The 17,868-nt window shown below is 47.1% G+C and overlaps 1 protein-coding gene, 1 long non-coding RNA gene and 1 pseudogene across 2 annotated transcripts; 1 reads left to right on the top strand and 2 right to left on the bottom strand.

Moving 5' to 3' along the window:
* Positions 1 to 108: 108 nt before the first annotated feature.
* LOC136486436 (valine--tRNA ligase, mitochondrial 1-like) lies at positions 109 to 12,886 on the bottom strand (annotated as a pseudogene).
* On the bottom strand, positions 6,476 to 8,008 carry LOC136510342 (uncharacterized). The gene has a single exon (XM_066504830.1). It carries the CDS (start codon positions 8,006 to 8,008, stop codon positions 6,587 to 6,589), a length of 1,422 nt encoding a protein of 473 aa, XP_066360927.1. The 3' UTR covers positions 6,476 to 6,586.
* An 877-nt stretch (positions 12,887 to 13,763) lies between the features above and the next one.
* LOC136486445 (uncharacterized) lies at positions 13,764 to 15,859 on the top strand. The gene is made up of 4 exons (XR_010766801.1): positions 13,764 to 14,135; positions 15,004 to 15,233; positions 15,517 to 15,586; positions 15,753 to 15,859. It is a non-coding gene; the product is annotated as an uncharacterized lncRNA (long non-coding RNA).
* The last annotated feature ends 2,009 nt before the right edge of the window (positions 15,860 to 17,868 follow it).

The raw sequence follows: 17,868 nt of genomic DNA on the forward strand, positions 1-17,868 counted from the left end.
AACAAGGAGAGTGATATAGTATTTGACTAACTGTATAAGGCCAAAATGACTCCTACGAATGGAGGTAGTAACATTTGACAAAATAGTGATGGGCACATAGGTCAGTTGACAAAATAATGAATAACAGAGGTTATTAATTACAGGGCCGTAAGACAAGCTTTTTTTTTTTGAAACTGTAAGACAAGCTATTTACATATTGAAGATACTTTCTTTGTCAGAGTTCCACGAAATCATCCATCCAAACACATGCAAAATCTACGTCAGTGATTCGTATAGCTCGTTCAGAAGAGAAGGCTGATGTGTCAATCATCTAACTTCGTTAGTTGTTTGCGTCTAGCTTAGTCTCAACCTCGTCGATGATCTCGAGTTCCCCCAACAAAGTAGCGAGTTTCCTCGTATCCTCGTCTTGCTTCCTCTGCGGAGCCTTCTTGCGGTAGCCCGAAGCATTCATTTTCTGCGACAAGGTGTCGTGTTGCCTGCATTTTGGTAATAGAAAAAAAGACCACTGAATACACACTGTGGAATTGCTAAACTAGTCCGATACAGAGATGGTTGAATAGGGAAGACAGATTGTGACCACACTTGCCTTTGGATATCCTCCCTCTTTCTCCTTAGTTTCTCGCGCTCGGCTTCAGTGTTCAGAGCTCCCCGAAGCTGGAGGTACACGGATAGATCCTTGTTTACTATATGTGTGGCACAGTGAGGTGGAGTCGGATCATCCTCTGTCAGGATCTGGTAGATTACCGTTTGGATCAGTGCTTATGTTTTCCAGTGCATCGACGGATATTAGTAAAATAAATACTGGAAGCATAAAAAATGGATAATGAAATAAATACTGGAAGCGTAAAAAATGGATAATCCATCAAACCTTCAGAGACAATACAGATGTAAGCGTTGTAATTTGGGAATGGTAGCGCTGAATGGTGGCTACAGTCTCGAAGCTTCGGCAGAGCACAAAGGCAGGACGTCTGTTCAGATGCACACAGAAAAATGTGGAATTAGATTCAAATGAAGTAATTCTCATGAATCAGAAGAATCTAATGATATGTCAGAAACAATACACATCGTTCTCGCACACTGCTAACATAGATAACACATTTCATTAACACAAACAAACCTTTCATATGTATCTGTTGATGGCCGAAGTGATCGTAGCTTGTTCACGATATCTAACACAATCTCCATTTCATCCTCAATATTTTCATTTGTCCATTTCTGTCAATCAAAAAAAAATTCTAGAGTGAAATAGGGGTTACAAAGTTGTATTGCAGGATGTGGAGCTATCTAATCTCTCAAACTGAGGTAGATATGCCTTATAAATTTTGTTCGTTTCTATATGTATATTCACTACAATGCTGCTTCCCTCTATTAAATATTTTTTTCTCAAACCGTATAGCAATTTTTTCATTTATCAGACTCCATCTATTTTCGCATACTAAAATAAATCAAATTGGAATTCAGAACATCAAATTCTTGGAAAGACAAACTTGCTATGAAAAGTAGCAACTTTTTTTTTGGGCCGCAATGGCGGGCAGTTTTGCCCTTCAATTAAGCATGAAAAAGAGAGTTTACGTACAAGAGTTGTGGCATTCCTCCATGCCAAACTCCCGTGCCACAGTAGCAACGCTCAGGGAAAAACTCCCAAGAGCCGAGGCAACTCCTATGCCTGTATTTAGAATGCCCGTCTGTACTGCACTAAACACTCGTGGAAAAGTAGCAACTTACCTGAACAACTGAGGGGTATTCTGATATCATAATGGAATCTTTCCTCCAAGCCTCTTTAGGCTGAGGAAGACGCTGCCAAAGCTCCTCAGTTATGTAAGGCATGAATGGATGTAGCAGGCGCAAACCAATCTCCAAGCATACCCATAGTGTATCTCTACATGCACCTCTTGCAGATTCAAACTCTTGAGATTCATTGAAATAAGGTTTTATTGCTTCAATAAATACATCGCAGAGCTCGTACTGCCACCACGAGTATATAGAGGATGTGGCCTCAGAGAATTTATATGCTTCTAATGATGTCACAGTCTTGCCAATAGCCTTGTTAAGTACTGAGAGTATCCATTTGCAGACTGGTGGCAAAGAACACACATCAACAGTTGCTGGTGGCCTGTACTGCTCTCCAAGCTTGTTCATCGCAAAACGAATGGCATTCCACAGCTTATTGCACCACTGTCGATACCCATGCACTCTTTTGATATCCAGGTTTATCTTGTCAGACTGCAATACAACATATTTTACTACAAGAAGTTTGGCAAAGGCAACACAGAGAATATAAAATGAATTGGAGTTACATATAACCTGAGAAGTATAGGAAATCAGGGCAAAGCGAAGGGCATCGGTACCACATCCTGGAATTCCGTCAGGAAAATCCTTCCTCTGGCCATCTTTTGCCTTCTCTAACTCTTTTGGATCCAGGTTGCCATTTTTCCAACTTTTTCTGAAGATTTTCCAGTGATATGCCATTTATTACATCAATGGGATCAATGACATTTCCCAGTGACTTGGCCATCTTACGGCCATGTGCATCACGGACAATGGGATGCAAGTAAACCTGATAAATAAACGCAAAAGAAAGTCATTAATCAAGGTTTCATTTTCTAATTGTAAGGCATCATTTCTACTATGTGCGCAAAATGGAGTTTCTGATGGTCACTAGGGAATTGGTGTTCTTCACGTTCAGCACAACTAAAGCTATTGTAGTTGAGTTAGACCCAGAAATCATGTTAGCATTTTAGGTGATTATGTAAACTACACTAGTTTCAAGTAGATGTTGTGACATATAGGTGCAAAAAGTACATCAATTAGCGCAAGGGATTTACATGGAAGAAATGATTTAAAGTGATTAACGCTAGTTAGAATTGTAAGACATAATCTGCTGCCCCCCGTTTCTCCATTGTTGGAGGATGGTCGGCTCGGCCGACCACTCCCTGTTGGGAGTTGGAGACCGATCAGCTCCTGTAGCTAGTAAGGCGGTAGGCCATAGTAGTAGTGGTTTACTTCAGCCATGTAGAGTGGAGATGGCTGAGCTAAGCTTTGTACCTTAAGAGTAGGAAGTTGGTGTACCCTTGTACCTTAGGAGTAGGTAGTTGGTGTACTCTACTTGGTAGAGGTACAGCTAGAGTTGTATATATTATATCCAAAGGCAATACAACAGATCAGTTCAGTTTGCCACATCCAGAAGCAGAGCTTTCGGCCAGCGCTGGGCTTGTGCAGTGTGTGTATGAGCTGTTCTCAATATCTTCTTCTACCTCTAGCCATAGTGAGTAAGTGTGCTGGTAAGCTTACTGCTTACTAGTGCAGGGCATCCGAGTGACTAACAAGAATGTTCTCTAACAGACCAAATTGATGGAGGTTTAAATAGCTCAAGCATTAGGCATGGGTTTGCCTAAAAAGGAACTATTAAATATTATTGACTTCTAACCTTTAACTAATTATTATTTTTCTAGAACATGCAGGAGAGCTACGCATCTTTTATATTAGAGAGAAAAAAGTGTGTGTGTATTGGGGGGAGCCTCATACAAAGCAATCACTTCAGTGTCCTCTAGGAGGCCAAAGAAGATTGCAAAACAAAAAAAACTAGGACTAATCGCCGATAACAAAAAACAACAACGACCTCAGCAGGGGGGGGGGGGGGGGGGGGGCTCACAACCAGCCTTCTACCCAAACCAAGCCCTCTACCCTACCCATGACCAGTTCCTGGAGCTGGAGCTTTGTACCTGTACCCAAGCACCAAAGTCCTGCATCCTCTATGAAGAAATGAAGGGCCAACAATAAGGAAGGAGAGGCCCCATCAAAGATTCCTTGTTCCTAAAGTTTTGTCCATGCCCCCAGGATCAATGTTAATGTTAAAAGGCTGTTACACTCTCCTGCTTAATGAAAAACGTGCCTAGCACGATCGAAAAAAAGACCGTTACACTGTTCTACACAGAAGTGGAATTGGCAGAGCAAGAATTCGGCACAGCTGCAATTGACAAAAGATTGGCACTGCAGTTTTCTCAGAATACTTACCTTCTGAAATGGAACATCCCCGCCGAGTTGCATTCCCATCATCACCATCCGTGCTACCCAAAAGAATAGGATATCGGAGCCAGTTTCAAGGACAGAACCAGGGTAGAAAGTACTAACATCAGGTTTATCATCTGGCCAACCAAGTACACTTAATGGGAAGAGGCCAGATGAAAACCATGTGTCCAATACATCAGGATCTTGATCTAACTGATATTTCTTTGCTGGATACCTCTGCTTTGCCTCCAAGATTGCATCATTTTCATTCCTTGCAATAATCCAGTGGTCACTGTAACTACCCATATCTTTCTCTTTGTCATCTTCTAGTGTTACATACCAAGCAGGTATGCGGTGTCCCCACCAAAGTTGTCTTGAAATACACCAATCACGTATGTTTTCAAGCCATCTGCAACACCGAAAAGTCATGTGGTATTGATCATTGTTCTATCAATTCTGTAATCCAGGAGGGTGAACATGTTGCATAAACTGACCATAAAAAAGGATGCATGCCTGAAGGAAAAGAAGTTGCTGGAATTCTCATTGGGCTTGGGCTAACCCTAGAAGGGTAGCAATGTATATTAGTCATACATGGGCCTCATGGGCCTAATACACTCATACTCTCATACTCCAACACCCCCCCGCAGTCTGAACTACCGTCACAGCGGAGTTACAGACTGGACATGAAAGGAAGCACACACACGAGCCCCCCCACAGACGCAACTAGCCACCAATGATGTTGAGGCTGGAGCGAAACTCGGTGAAGGTCGATGACGGGAGGCCCTTGGTGAAGATGTCGGCAAACTGGGAGGTGGTCGGGACGTGTAGGACCCGAACATCGCCGATGGCAACCCGATCACGGACAAAGTGTAGGTCGATCTCCACATGCTTGGTCCGTTGGTGCTGCACGGGGTTGGTGGAGAGGTACACCGCACTGACGTTGTCGCAGTAGACCAGCGTGCTCCGGGAGAGAGGGCTGTGGAGCTCGGCAAGGAGCTGTCGGAGCCAGGAGGCCTCAGCCACGCCGTTAGCGACAGCTCGGTACTCCGCCTCGGCACTGGATCGGGAGACCACCGGCTGGCGCTTGGACGACCAGGACACCAGGTTGCCGCCCAGAAAGACAGCGTAGCCGGAGGTAGAGCGCCGAGTGTCCGGACACCCGGCCCAGTCGGCGTCAGAGCATCACGTCCAGGATGGCCGAGACGACGGTGCCAAGTGGTGGAAGAAGGAGTGGCGGCGAAGGCAGCTGACAAAGTAGACGGTGACGAAGAGGAAGCAGACGTCGGAAGCCGAAGGGTGTAAAGGGGTCCCGTGCTGTCACATCGGAGAAGAGGACGCCGGGAAGCCAAATCCTTTACAGTAAGACCAGAAGAGTCAAATTCAACAGAACAGGAATTGTCAGCTGTAAAACGACGAATAGAAAGAAGGTTGTGAACCATAGAGGGTGCAACAAGAATGTCAGGAAGAAGAAAGGAACCATGAGTGCCGGCGGCACCCACGGACGTGACTGGAATACACGAACCATTCGCGACCATGATGGACGAAGGATGAGAGGGAGAAGGAGGGTGAATAGAGGAGAGTATACCAGGGTCTGGAGTAGTGTGGTAAGTGGCACCCGAGTCGGCAATCCAGTCGGTACCGGCAGGCGGTGTCAGGGCCATGGTGCTGAAGGATCTGGCCAAGGCCGCCGGGTTCCAACCGACAGGCCCGGGCAAGGTGTCGGGAGGTGGCACCCACGAAGATGCGCCGGGAGGTGTAGCCCACGCAGACGGGGAGTAAAACCCCGGAGGAGCTCCAGTGAGCAAGGCCACTGGTGGGCGAGGCTCTCCACCTGGAGCCGGGAAGGGCCACATGGAGATGCGCCCCAACCACGGGTTGTGGAAAGAGGGCCAGGCTGCACCCCGTGGAGTCGCGGGCGACTGGTGGCTCCCTGGAGGAGCCGGTGTGTGGTGGCCCCCGCGGCCCCCACGCCCCCCTCCGCGGCGACGGCGGCCGCCACGGCCCCCCCCCACCCCCGCCCGGCCCGGGGGGAGGAGAACCAAGAAGCGACGACGGCGGTGGAGCGAACGAACGCGCCGGAGGAGTAGCGGCCAGGGCAGTCGAGGAAGACGAGGACCCTGGCGCGGAGGTGGACCCTGGCTGGACGCCCTGAGTGAGCTCCTCCATGACAAGGTCATCACGGACCTGCAGGAAGGAGGGAAAGGGCCTCTGCCGGGTGCCGTTCCGCTCTGTGTGTCTTCCTTGGGTACAGTGCCGCGGAGGTAACGGAGGAGGCGCTTGAGCGCAGTGAGGTGAGGCTCTCGGGGATCATGCATGTGAAGGCATATCTGCTGCACTGCATAGGTGATGTCTGGCCTGGTGAAGGTGAGGTACTGAAGGGCACCTGCAAGACTCCGGTAAGCAGTGGGGTCTGCCACGGCGGCACCCACGGACGTGACTGGAATACACGAACCATTCACGACCATGATGGACGAAGGATGAGAGGAAGGAGGGTGAATAGAGGAGAGTATACCAGGGTCTGGAGTAGTGTGGTAAGTGGCACCCGAGTCGGCAATCCAGTCGGTACCGGCAGGCGGTGTCAGGGCCATGGTGCTGAAGGATCTGGCCAAGGCCGCCGGGTTCCAACCGACAGGCCCGGGCAAGGTGTCGGGAGGTGGCACCCACGAAGATGCGCCGGGAGGTGTAGCCCACGCAGACGGGGAGTAAAACCCCGGAGGAGCTCCAGTGAGCAAGGCCACTGGTGGGCGAGGCTCTCCACCTGGAGCCGGGAAGGGCCACATGGAGATGCGCCCCAACCACGGGTTGTGGAAAGAGGGCCAGGCTGCACCCCGTGGAGTCGCGGGCGACTGGTGGCTCCCTGAAGCCCGCGGAGGACATTGAGGACCAGAATGCGGTCCTCCACGGGCCAGCCAAGGTCGCCCAGGGAGTCCGCCATGCTCTTCATGCGCCGGCAGAAATCGCCAACGGAGAGGTCACCCTGAACGAAGGTGCGGAAGCTCGCATCGAGACGCAGGGCCCGGGCTTCGGCATTGCCCAGAAACTGGCCCTCGAGCGCAAGCCAGGCCCGGCGAGCGTCAGCAGAGTTGCGGACGAGGTCGTGGAGGTCCAGGGAGATCGTCCCGATGATCCAGGAGAGGACGACGCTGTCAAGGCGCAGCCACGATGGGGTCTGGACCGCGACCGAGGCGTCGACTAGGACGTGGTCGTCGAGGGCGTAGCGGCGGAGGGTGAGGAGAACCAGGTCCCTCCAACGAGCGTAAGAGGGCGACTCAGGCTCGAGGACGACCGGGACGAGGAGTCGGATGTTCTGGACACCCCCGGCCTGGTAGTGGAGCTGAGCCACGTGCGGGTCGGCCGGGTCGTGCCAGATGACCGTGGTGCGAGACGCGCGGTGACCCGTCGAGCCTGAGGAGGTGGCCGCGGTGTCGTAGGATGTAGGGAGGACGAGGAGCTGCTCCGCCTCAGCGATCTGGCGGGCCAGGGCATCAGCCGCGTCGCGCTCGCGCTCCAAAGCGAGGGCGGCCGCCCGCACCCGGGCCTGGCTGTCCGCAGCAGCAGCCCGTGCAGCCACGAGAGCGGCGGCGAGAGCGGAGTTGGCCCCTGCCGTCTGGAGAGGGGCAGGGGGCGGCAGAGGAGGGGGAGCGGGGAAGAAGAAAGGCTCCAGGGTCTCCCCCGCGCCCCCAGCGGCAGCGGCGTGGCTGCCTGCGCCTGCGCCCGCCCCTGCAGCAGCGGCGGCGGCGGCAGTGGGCAGGCTGCCTGTGTCCGCGCCCGCGGCGGCGGGGCCGCCTGCGCCCGCACCCGCGGCGGCGGGGCCGCCTGCGCCCGCGCCCGTGCCGGCACCCGCGCCCACGCCCGCAGCGACAGCGACGGCGGCCGGGCCATCCGCGTCCGCGGCAAGGGGGCCGGCGCCCGCGCGCTGGGCCCACGACGGGTAGGGAAGGGAGGGGAAAACGTGGAAGTAGGTTGGGGAGGGAGGGGGAGGGGGAGGGCGGCCAGCCATGGCGGCGGCAAGAGGCCGGCCGGCGGCGCCTGGTGGCTGGTTGGGGAAGGGGAGGGAGGAAAACTAGCCTGATACCATGCTGGAATTCTCATTGGGCTTGGGCTAACCCTAGAAGGGTAGCAATGTATATTAGTCATACATGGGCCTCATGGGCCTAATACACTCATACTCTCATACTCCAACAGAAGTGTTTACCTATACCAGTCTTGCTCATATTGTGGTGGAATGATCTCAATCTTTTTGGATTTGACAGCATCAAGAGCTACCTTTGCCATAGAGTTACAACTAACAAACCACTGGGGCCTCATCATTGGCTCCACAACATCTTTAGATCTTGAACAAAGACTCAAGCTTGTCACGGTATTCTTTGTGCCTCGGTACAGATCCTTGATTGACAAGTGCAAACTGTTTACAATATTGCAATTACAATAGCAATAAAATACAGGAAAAGATGGATAATAACAGCAAGATAAACAAACAGGCAAAACTTTCAATAAAAATAGGAAAACAAATATCAGTAATCTTCACACAAATGTCATATAGTATTAATATAAAACAGGTTTTTCCCACTAACTAAATATTATAGCTGGAGTGGAAAAGATAAAGCCAATTGAAGAAATAAAACATGTTGGTACCAAGCAACAATCAAGTATTGATGCACCAATTGTAATACAATTAAGTTTACTCTTTGTAACAATTGCTAAGCTTCAGGTTCAAGGAATATGTGCACAATTACTCTATAGATTATTGGAACATACAATCAAACAGTATTCAACTATATTTTTTCCCCTATTTGATTCAACTGAATCGTGAATTTTGGGTATACACTCTAAGATGGTTAAGAAACTTAAATAAAAATAAATTCTAGCAAACCATATTGAATTTCTCGACTACAAGATTGAGGTAGAAATAGAATTAATTATGAATAGCAGCAAAAATAAATCATCTAGCAACACCTTATCCTTCAATGCATCGATAACAGCAGTACGAGCAACAAAACGTGGCATCCCTAAAAATTGTGAGCCTCCCATTTCATTTATGTTCCCATCATCTGTGAAAATATTAATGAACTCAAGGTTATGCCGTTCCCCAACCTTGAAGTCATTGGGATCATGAGCTGGTGTAATCTGCAGGATAGCAATAAATAAACACAATATATATAAAAGAGTGGATACTTATAGCAATATGTAATAAATAGACCAAATAGGAAAAATCAAAATCAAGATATCCAAAACACCACTATGAACACACCAACCTTGACAGCACCAGTACCAAAATTAGGATCCACTAACTCCGCATCACAAATAATTTTGAGTTTTCGGCCATTGAAAGGGTGCAGGGCATATTTTCCATGTAAATGCTTATATCTTTCATCCTGCGAATGAACAGCAATGGCAGTATCACCAAGCATCGTTTCTATCCGCGTTGTTGCGACTATAATTTCACCAATACCTTCTTCTAGAGGATAGGCAAAACATATCAAAACACCAAACTGCACTGGAGATCTATAACCAGGAACCTCTAACAAAGTCTCTCCTGTAAGATCCTTATGGTCAACCTGAAATAGGTAATGGATACATTATTATATTATACTGGAACATGTGGGTGCTGCAGTTATGCAAGGAACCAAACTGTCCGTTCTGTTGGAAATGTGGAAGTCTCATGTACCTCAATATCAGAAATTGCTGTTCGAAGTGCACAATCCCAGTTCACAAGACGATGAGCCCTGCATCAGGGATCAGGGTAATCCATCCAGAAGACATATATCAATCAAGATGGGAAAATTCCAAAATAACACATAATAAGAAAAAATACACACACATTGTCGATGTAGAACCAAATATACCACATACAGATTACAGAACTTTCAAGATTATGGAAAACTAACCTATAAATTAGGCCATCCTTATACAGCCTAACAAAAGCCTCGGTCACAGCTTTTGATCTCTGCTTATCCATTGAAAAACACTGAACATAGATTCCAAGGAAATTTGAGAGTTGAAACAAAACAAAATAGTATTCCATACATAAATGTAGACTTTTCCCAAGCTAAACCATCGAGGAAAACAAAAAGGAATACCCCACGTGACCAATCAAGTGAAGCCCCAAGCATGCGAAGCTGTTTCAGTATGGTACCACTTTGCTGGTCTTTCCATTTGAGGACCTGTGAAAGAAACAAATGAAAAAAGGGAACAAGGAAATATAAGAATGAACCGGCAACTTATAATATGGATGATATCTAACTTTTTCACAGGTAATTAAGTTAACTGAGCAATGTATATAATGCCACTACAGACTTTGGGATTTTCTGTGTCAGATGGTAGATTGATTGACGTATGCAAAATTTCGTCGCTGTATGGACATCAGTGCACACTGGCATGAAATGAAAAACATATTTTGGCACTAAATCCTACTTAAGTGTTAAACAATGCCCATCAATGTGGCAATACACCTTGAACATTATAATTCCATTGCCACTAGTGAGGTACGTTATGCTTAAGGAACCAAGCACTTACCTCAGATAAAAAATTCTCACGTCCTATATCATGCCTTGATAGATTCCACTCACGCATGAGTTTTTTCTCGACCACCACCTGATGGTGCAAAACAAATAATTTAGCTGATGCAAGCTACCATAGAGTATTGACAAAGAGATAATCAGCCCACTCCCATACTTTAAAGAAGAGAATTATCAACCATGGGTGGTATTGCAATAACACATAATTTCTCATGTAGAGGAAACATATAGTTGTATCCCAACTACTTATAGGCCACTTTAGCTTTGTCCTAAGTTAAATATCTCTAACTTTGAAAAAGTTTATAGAAAAAATATATTAAAATATAAAAGTCCAAAAGAATGCACTATCAAATTGGAACGGGTGGAGTATGTTTTATGTGTTGAACTTATTTGATGACAGTAAACAGAAATACCTGTGTAGCTATGCCAGCATGGTCCATTCCAGGAACCCATAATGCATTGTAACCTGACATCCTCCGCCAGCGAATCATAGCATCCTGAATTATTCTCCATGCATCAAAATAAAAGGGCATGAATGGCGACATCATAACACATAGTGAAGAAATAAAAGGACATTAATCAATAGTCACTACCTCAATAGCTGCTGTGATTGCATGGCCTATGTGAAGCACCCCCGTCACATTAGGGGGTGGCTGGACCTGAACAACGTATAAAACATAGATGTGTCAAATGATTCCTATATTGCATAAATAAACAAACAACCTCACTGTGTGAAATCATGTAACTGAACAGCAACATAATGTGTGTGAGCAAATGTTTCTTCTTAAAAGAACCCTTTGGAAAATGAAGGCACACTTACCATTACAAATGGAGGCTTTGAGCTTGCTGCATCTGCTTCAAAATATCTGGATGCTTCCCACCAGGAATACCATCTACATGATAAAAAGGGAAATAAAAAACAATTTATTCACATGCTTCTTACAATGAGTTGCAAAGGCTCTGATGTTAGCATTCACTAAAGTGACAACAAGCAACATACGATTTCTCAACAGCAGCTGGACTATATTGTTTCGCCATCTGAGAAGCCAGCACTTTTTTTTGTCCAGCAGGGGTATCAGGATCAATGAAATCCTCTGAACTCTCATCAGTGGCTCCTCTCTTCCTCTGCTTCTTATCGCTCTTCTTAGCTCGACCTCCATCTGATGCCGCTTGCCCCTACAGATAACCGACATCAACACAGAGATGAGACAAAGATTAATCAGATCAGTGAACGAAATGGGCCATTAAGTCATTGCCGCCACCTGGAGCCTAGCCGCTTCCTTCTGCTTCGCTTTGAGCTTTTTCTCCTTCTCTTTCGCCTGTAAGAGAACACGCCTAACACATTGGTTACAACTGAGCATACATAGCCCACATAACTCGACCAAATTTCCAGTTCCATCATGAACACTACAGGAATTCATCCAAGTTAGTACCTTCTGATCCTTTTTCAATTTCCGCTCCAATTCCTTCTCATCTAGCGGCTGCAGCCGATACACCAACGACAACAAAAGAATCAGACCGATAAAAATGAAATCAGTTGCAGCATTCACTACGCATCAACTAAACATTGCACGATGCTTCCACAAGACCACAAACGCAAGCTGAATTCTTATTAAAACACACACACACAATTCGCCAAGAGCATCACGCTCTTATCACAGAAAGGGCACCAGATTGCCAACGGTGGGGCGGGGGGCTAGAGCCCCCTACCGATACCGGAGCCCTGGAGCCCCTGAATTTTTAGGCAAAGTTCTATCGTATAGGTGGAGTTAAGACTTAAGATCGAGCGGAGGTAAAGACTTAAGATCGAGCGGAGGTAGAGACGACCATGTTGCTGTCGCACTTTTGTTCGGCCCCTAAAATTTTTGCGCTGGATAGAACAGAACGGAAGAGGAAGCTCCACCCAAAAACTTTCGCCGTAAACGCGACTACAATTCCCGCGCAGCCTATAACAGGGGCGTCGCACTTACACGCCAATCGCGTTCGAGAATTCAAAGCGGCGTGAGAGGAGGTCGAGTCCGCGGGCGCTCACCTTCTCCATGGCGTGGATCGGGCGGCCCCCGCACTCGCCGCCGGCCCCTGCGGCGGCGGTTGTCCGGGTAGAACGGGACGGATGGAGCCCCCACGTCCGCGCCGCGGCGTGCTGGAGCTTCTTCCCGGTCCCGGGGTTTAACAGGGCGATCGAAGTCGGAGAAGTGCTCGAGTGGCGGCGCCTGCCGTGTGATCGGTGACCGTGATTTATACGAGGCGGCTTCGTGAGGGGCAAGGCACCCGCCACAGAAGTTGGGCTCCCAATCCAATGGTGGAAGTGGAATCCAGGGAGTGCTTGACGGGTAATCCGAGTCCTCGCACGCGAGGGCTTGATCAATCCGAGTCTCATTTGCTGCCAGGACATATCAATCCGAGTACATAGTACTCCTATTAGAAAAAGTAAATTTGGAGGCTCTGGTGTTGAACCGGTGGGGTCTCGACCTAAATCTTGGATTCAGTTCTAAATTTGAACTGAGCAGTTCTCCCATTTTGTTTCCAAACACGGCTGGTGGGTTTTGAGACTAATCTCTATCTCTATCTCTATCTCTATAATACACCACTTCAAATTATCCTACAGCCACCAAACAAATCTCATCTCTACAATCATGATCTAAACTATATCCACTCTACAAAACGTACACAGAGAAAAATAACATTAAAAGCATGCGCACCAAATTAACTCTTCTCTCTGCTTGCTCAACCACGTCCGACGGCCGATATTCTCTGGATCTCCCACCCCAGAGCGTCTCCGCTCCCCTTCCCCGTAAGGCGTCGCATGCGTCTCCGCTCCCCTTCCCCACAAGCCGCAACCCCTCCCCGAAATCACACACGAGCGGGGGAAAAATTTTCCGTAGCAGCGACGGCGACCTCACTCGTAGCTGCGGCGGCGGTGCTCCCACTCGCAGCGACAGCGACCGCAGGCAAGGAGTGCTCGAGCTGCGGCCCTTCGTAGATACGTAGTAGTACGTAGCAGTAGCCTTCAATACCATCACTCGAATCCAAATGTGTTTCTCTCGATTGTGTATAGATAGTCATGGATTTAGTTCTTGCTTGTGGTGTGAACTTGTGTGTTGTTAGTAGTAGTAGTACCTGTTCATTTTTTTCGCTGTTTTTTTGTGGGATTTAAGTGAATCTACTTTTCCTTGGTTTGCCTCTACTGTGTAGCGTAGTGAATCTGCTCATCCCAGGAAGCACAGCCAGCGACAATCAGCACTTCAGCAGCGGTCATGTCTCAGCCAGAGAACCGAACAGACATGTTTTTGTGTCCTCTTCTCTACAGATTCAGATGCTCCTACTGCTAGCTGTCCTCACGCGGCTAGGGTTTCCGTCCGCCGCCCCACCTGATCCGCTCGCGAAGCCGGAGACGATGCCCGATGGGACGGTCAACCTGACGATCTAACACTGCACCATCGGCGGGTGGAGGGCATCACCCTCTGCAGCCGCCGTCGGCGGCGGCCCTGCCCCCCGTTCTCGGCGTCCTTGTGCGGGCCCTGCCACTTCATCAAGCCGGCCTTCAAGGAGCTGGCCTCCCGCGTCACCGACGCCATCTTCGTCAAGATCGACGTCGATGAACTCGCGGTACGCCACGCCCCTGCGGCCCTAATGCCATCCTCTTGTCTTCTTTTTTCGTGTTGCTGGGAGGGGAATCGGCAGCTGTCGCCGGATTGGGTCTTGTATTGTGGTATTCGGAATACACACTGTGATTTAGTCTGGGTATGATCCTGTCTATAGTAAGTAGCAGTCAAACAACAGTTTGGAGACTGGAAGAGTGGGAAATTCGATATGATTATTCTTCATATGTTCGGGAAACTCCTCGAGCTCAGTTCAGTTCTATTAGGCTGGGAATCCGGATGCATCCTGGTGGTGTTTAATTGTAGCGAACTTGATATTGAGGGTAGTAACGAGCTGGCCGTGTACTAGCAGAATTAGACACATAGTGCATATGCTTTTGTCCTCTCTTGCCTGAAAGAGAAGATATAGGCCATCTGAATCTGATGCAATATATTTGATTATCTAACTGACCAAATTATGAGTTTTAGACATTAGTTCTAAAACAGGCCCCTGAAATGTTTCAGCATGCCCATAGCACAGATAAATTGCATCTGCGTCCACGTGAATGTGATAGATTTTTTTTTCTGTGGAAGTGTTAATGCTAATTGTGCTAACGAATCTATTGGTTTGAAGAATGTATCATGTCACTATTCTTGGATGGATCAGTTGTATGCATCTGAATTAACAAGTTGAAGGGAGATACAACAAATGTTTTACTGTTTGATTTATGAAGTAACGAATCTATTGGTTTGACCGAATTATGAAGTAAGCAGTTTTTTTTGAAAGACCCGAAGTAAGCAGCTATCGATTGCAGCAGTACTACTGCTGCTGCTGTATAATACCAGTCAGTAAACCGTTTATAATAATAACCAAGCTCACTTCAAACATGACACAGAGTGCTTGGAAGCTGTCGATCAGGATCGAGAGCGACCAAATGGATCCTTCAGGAAAGAAGGATGACATCCAGATCAACCCATGGACATTGATCAACATGAACCAGGAGGTCGGGGGCGGCCTGGACCTCCGCCTCAGCCGTTGAGGAGGAAGTAATGGAGGAGGAGCCGGATCTGCGTTTGGCGATGGGAACAGTGTCAGATCCACTGATGCCGAGGGCTCGTCATACAGGTTTGTGCTTATTCGCGTCATTTAGATCTCACCCCATGTATTGTCTTCTGGTTGGGTAGTATTGTACTATTGTTATATCATTATTAGGCATGCATAGGGAAACACGGTTCTTCTTATATCTGCTTAAATTCTGTATTTTGACAGGTCTTGTCACAAACAATAATAAGACGATGACAATGTATATTTATGTGTTAAACAAATATATCTTGAGCACAGCGATAGACTTGGAGACTAATAAATTAAATCGTCAAACAATTTTTTTCTTTGCTTTGATGGATTGCAGATTTGAGGGGCAAGTGATATAGGTGCACAGGGCACTGGCTGACTGTCATGAAACCATTTGGCAAGCTCAGGTATTGATTCGTGATTGATATTGCCGTGCTATACTAGATGTCACTCATTCTTTTATGTGTTATCATATTGTACGTCACGCCAGCTGCCACTCCTCGCCCTTGGACGGGACGTTTAATATTTTTCTCATTTCTCTGATCACGTTTGTCTCTGTTCCTTCTCTGCCAGGTGCTGCACTCGTTGAGCGTGGAGCTCTCGCAGTACCTGCCGCTCCTGCTCAAGCTCGTCGTGGTGGTGTACGCCGTGCTGTGCCTGGGCGAGCTCCTGCATAGATGCAGTCTGTTCGGGAGGCCGTATCGTATCGTGGATTATTTACTGCTGGCTGGTTTGGTATGAGAGGAAAACACTATTTCCGGCTGGAAATTTACGATCGTTTACGAACAAGCGAACAGGCTGATGGTCATCGGGCGGCCGCTGCTCGCTCTCCCTGGTGCGCCTGAGCAGCCAGCAGCAACGCTGCAGTGCAGTGCAGTATTGGGTGCCAACAGGAGGCTGATGCTGCAAACGCAGAGCTCTTCTTCTGCTGCTGCCTCACCAAGCAAAGCACTGCCATTTTCAGGCTCCACGAAGCAGGTGCCAGGTTCGATTTGCTTTTTTGTTTGCTCAGTCTATCAGTCTATGCTTGTTTATTTTTTAGCGTCTTTTTGCGTGGAAAAATGATTTTTTTTCACATGGTGGATTTAAAGGACTGCACGGATGATGTCGCTGCTCAACCAGAAGGTGCTGGAGATGATTCTTTGTAGCACATTTCCATGCATGATGATAACCTCAGTTGCCAGTTGGTGTTGCTCAACTGAATAAAAAACACATAATTGGAGAGAACTTCATATCATTATTAACACATTAGCCGTGCATAAAACGTACAAGTGTTATACTTTTTTGTTAGCTGAGTTATTATGTTTCTTAGTATGTGCTCATCTGAATTTCATCTCACTTTTAACAGAGTTATTATGCTTATTATTTTGTTGTCTGAGTTATTATGCTCTTTGTTGGTTGATTTGTGTTTATAGATGGCACCGTAGCGTTAGCACGGGCACTATACTAGTGAAGTCAGTTCAACATCGTTATGGAGGTGTATGTCACCTGTCACTGAGAAAGTGAAAAGGCAACAAAAAAAAATGCGATAAATTGAAATTGCTAAAATGTTCAGAGCTATCAGAGTGTAAAACACATAGGCCACAACGTTGACATGATCTGTTTTTCCTCAAAGAACGCTACTCCCTCAGTGCCCAAATATATGGCGTGCATGTATTTTAAAATTCAAACTTTATTATGTTTGACAATAATTAGTTTGAGAAGTTTATAGTACAAAAGTGGCTATGTTGAATTTATTATATTTAGAAATATCTTTTAATTGTCAATTTTTCATCATAAATTATATAGTTGTAAGAGAAATTAATGGACAAAGTTTGATCTTAAGTAAAGTAACATTTTATATTTCAGGATAAAGGGACTATGTAGTAAGCATAAGGTCAACATAAACAGACCTTAAGAATCGGAAGAAAGGTTTTACCTCTGATCCAGCGAAACGTGAGAGGCAGGTATATTTGGCAAAAAACTTGACAGCCAAGTTTGTTTGAAAAGAATCTCTAATTAACCCCTCTAATAGAGGGGCCAAATTAAATTGCGTAAAGCAGCATGATCCAGTCTCATCCAAAAGACCAAAATATTTTGGTTTATGGCTTTAACAAGTGACAGAGACAATAACAAGGTCTACTTCCTTTTTAAGATGAATAAGCATGCTGATCTGTCAGGGCATTTCCAGCAGCTCCATGAGTTATTGAGGGGCTACTTGGTTTACATCAATCCTTGCCTCGCCTGGCCCTGACCGAGCAAGCTTGCCTTGCTAGCGCGGGTGAGCCAATTTGGCTCTCCCACAGAAGCAAGGCAAAATCTTGCCTGCATGGACTACAGGGTAAGCTGGCTCAAGATTCAAACACAAGTCCACATCTGATTTCTCACTGAGCAAGGCAACACAGTGGCTAGCAAAGAATCCAAGCAGCCCCTAAGTTGATGATAGCCCAGCCCATATCTGGACCAGTTTGCTGCTGGCACTAGGACAGGCTCCCCTCTAAAAAAAATTTAAAAAAACTGGGACAGGCTTTCTCTGCACCGGACTCAACACGGGGTTCACCAGCCCGGCCCAATTGTGCATTGTGCACCGTGCATACCTTTGATGGCTGCTGGCCTGTTGTAAACCAAACAACAAGGCCGGAGCCCGGAGGATATTCCGAAGTTTAGGTATTATAATTTGCAAATTTTAAAGACATAAAAAAGTCACTGG

Source organism: Miscanthus floridulus, chromosome 1, assembly GCF_019320115.1.
Source record: "Miscanthus floridulus cultivar M001 chromosome 1, ASM1932011v1, whole genome shotgun sequence".
Classification (NCBI taxonomy): Eukaryota; Viridiplantae; Streptophyta; class Magnoliopsida; order Poales; family Poaceae; genus Miscanthus; species Miscanthus floridulus.

What these genes read in the sequence shown, in the direction of transcription:
- LOC136510342 (XM_066504830.1), bottom strand. Translation starts at nt 8,008, where the DNA reads ATGGCTGGCCGCCCTCCCCCTCCCCCTCCCTCCCCAACCTACTTCCAC.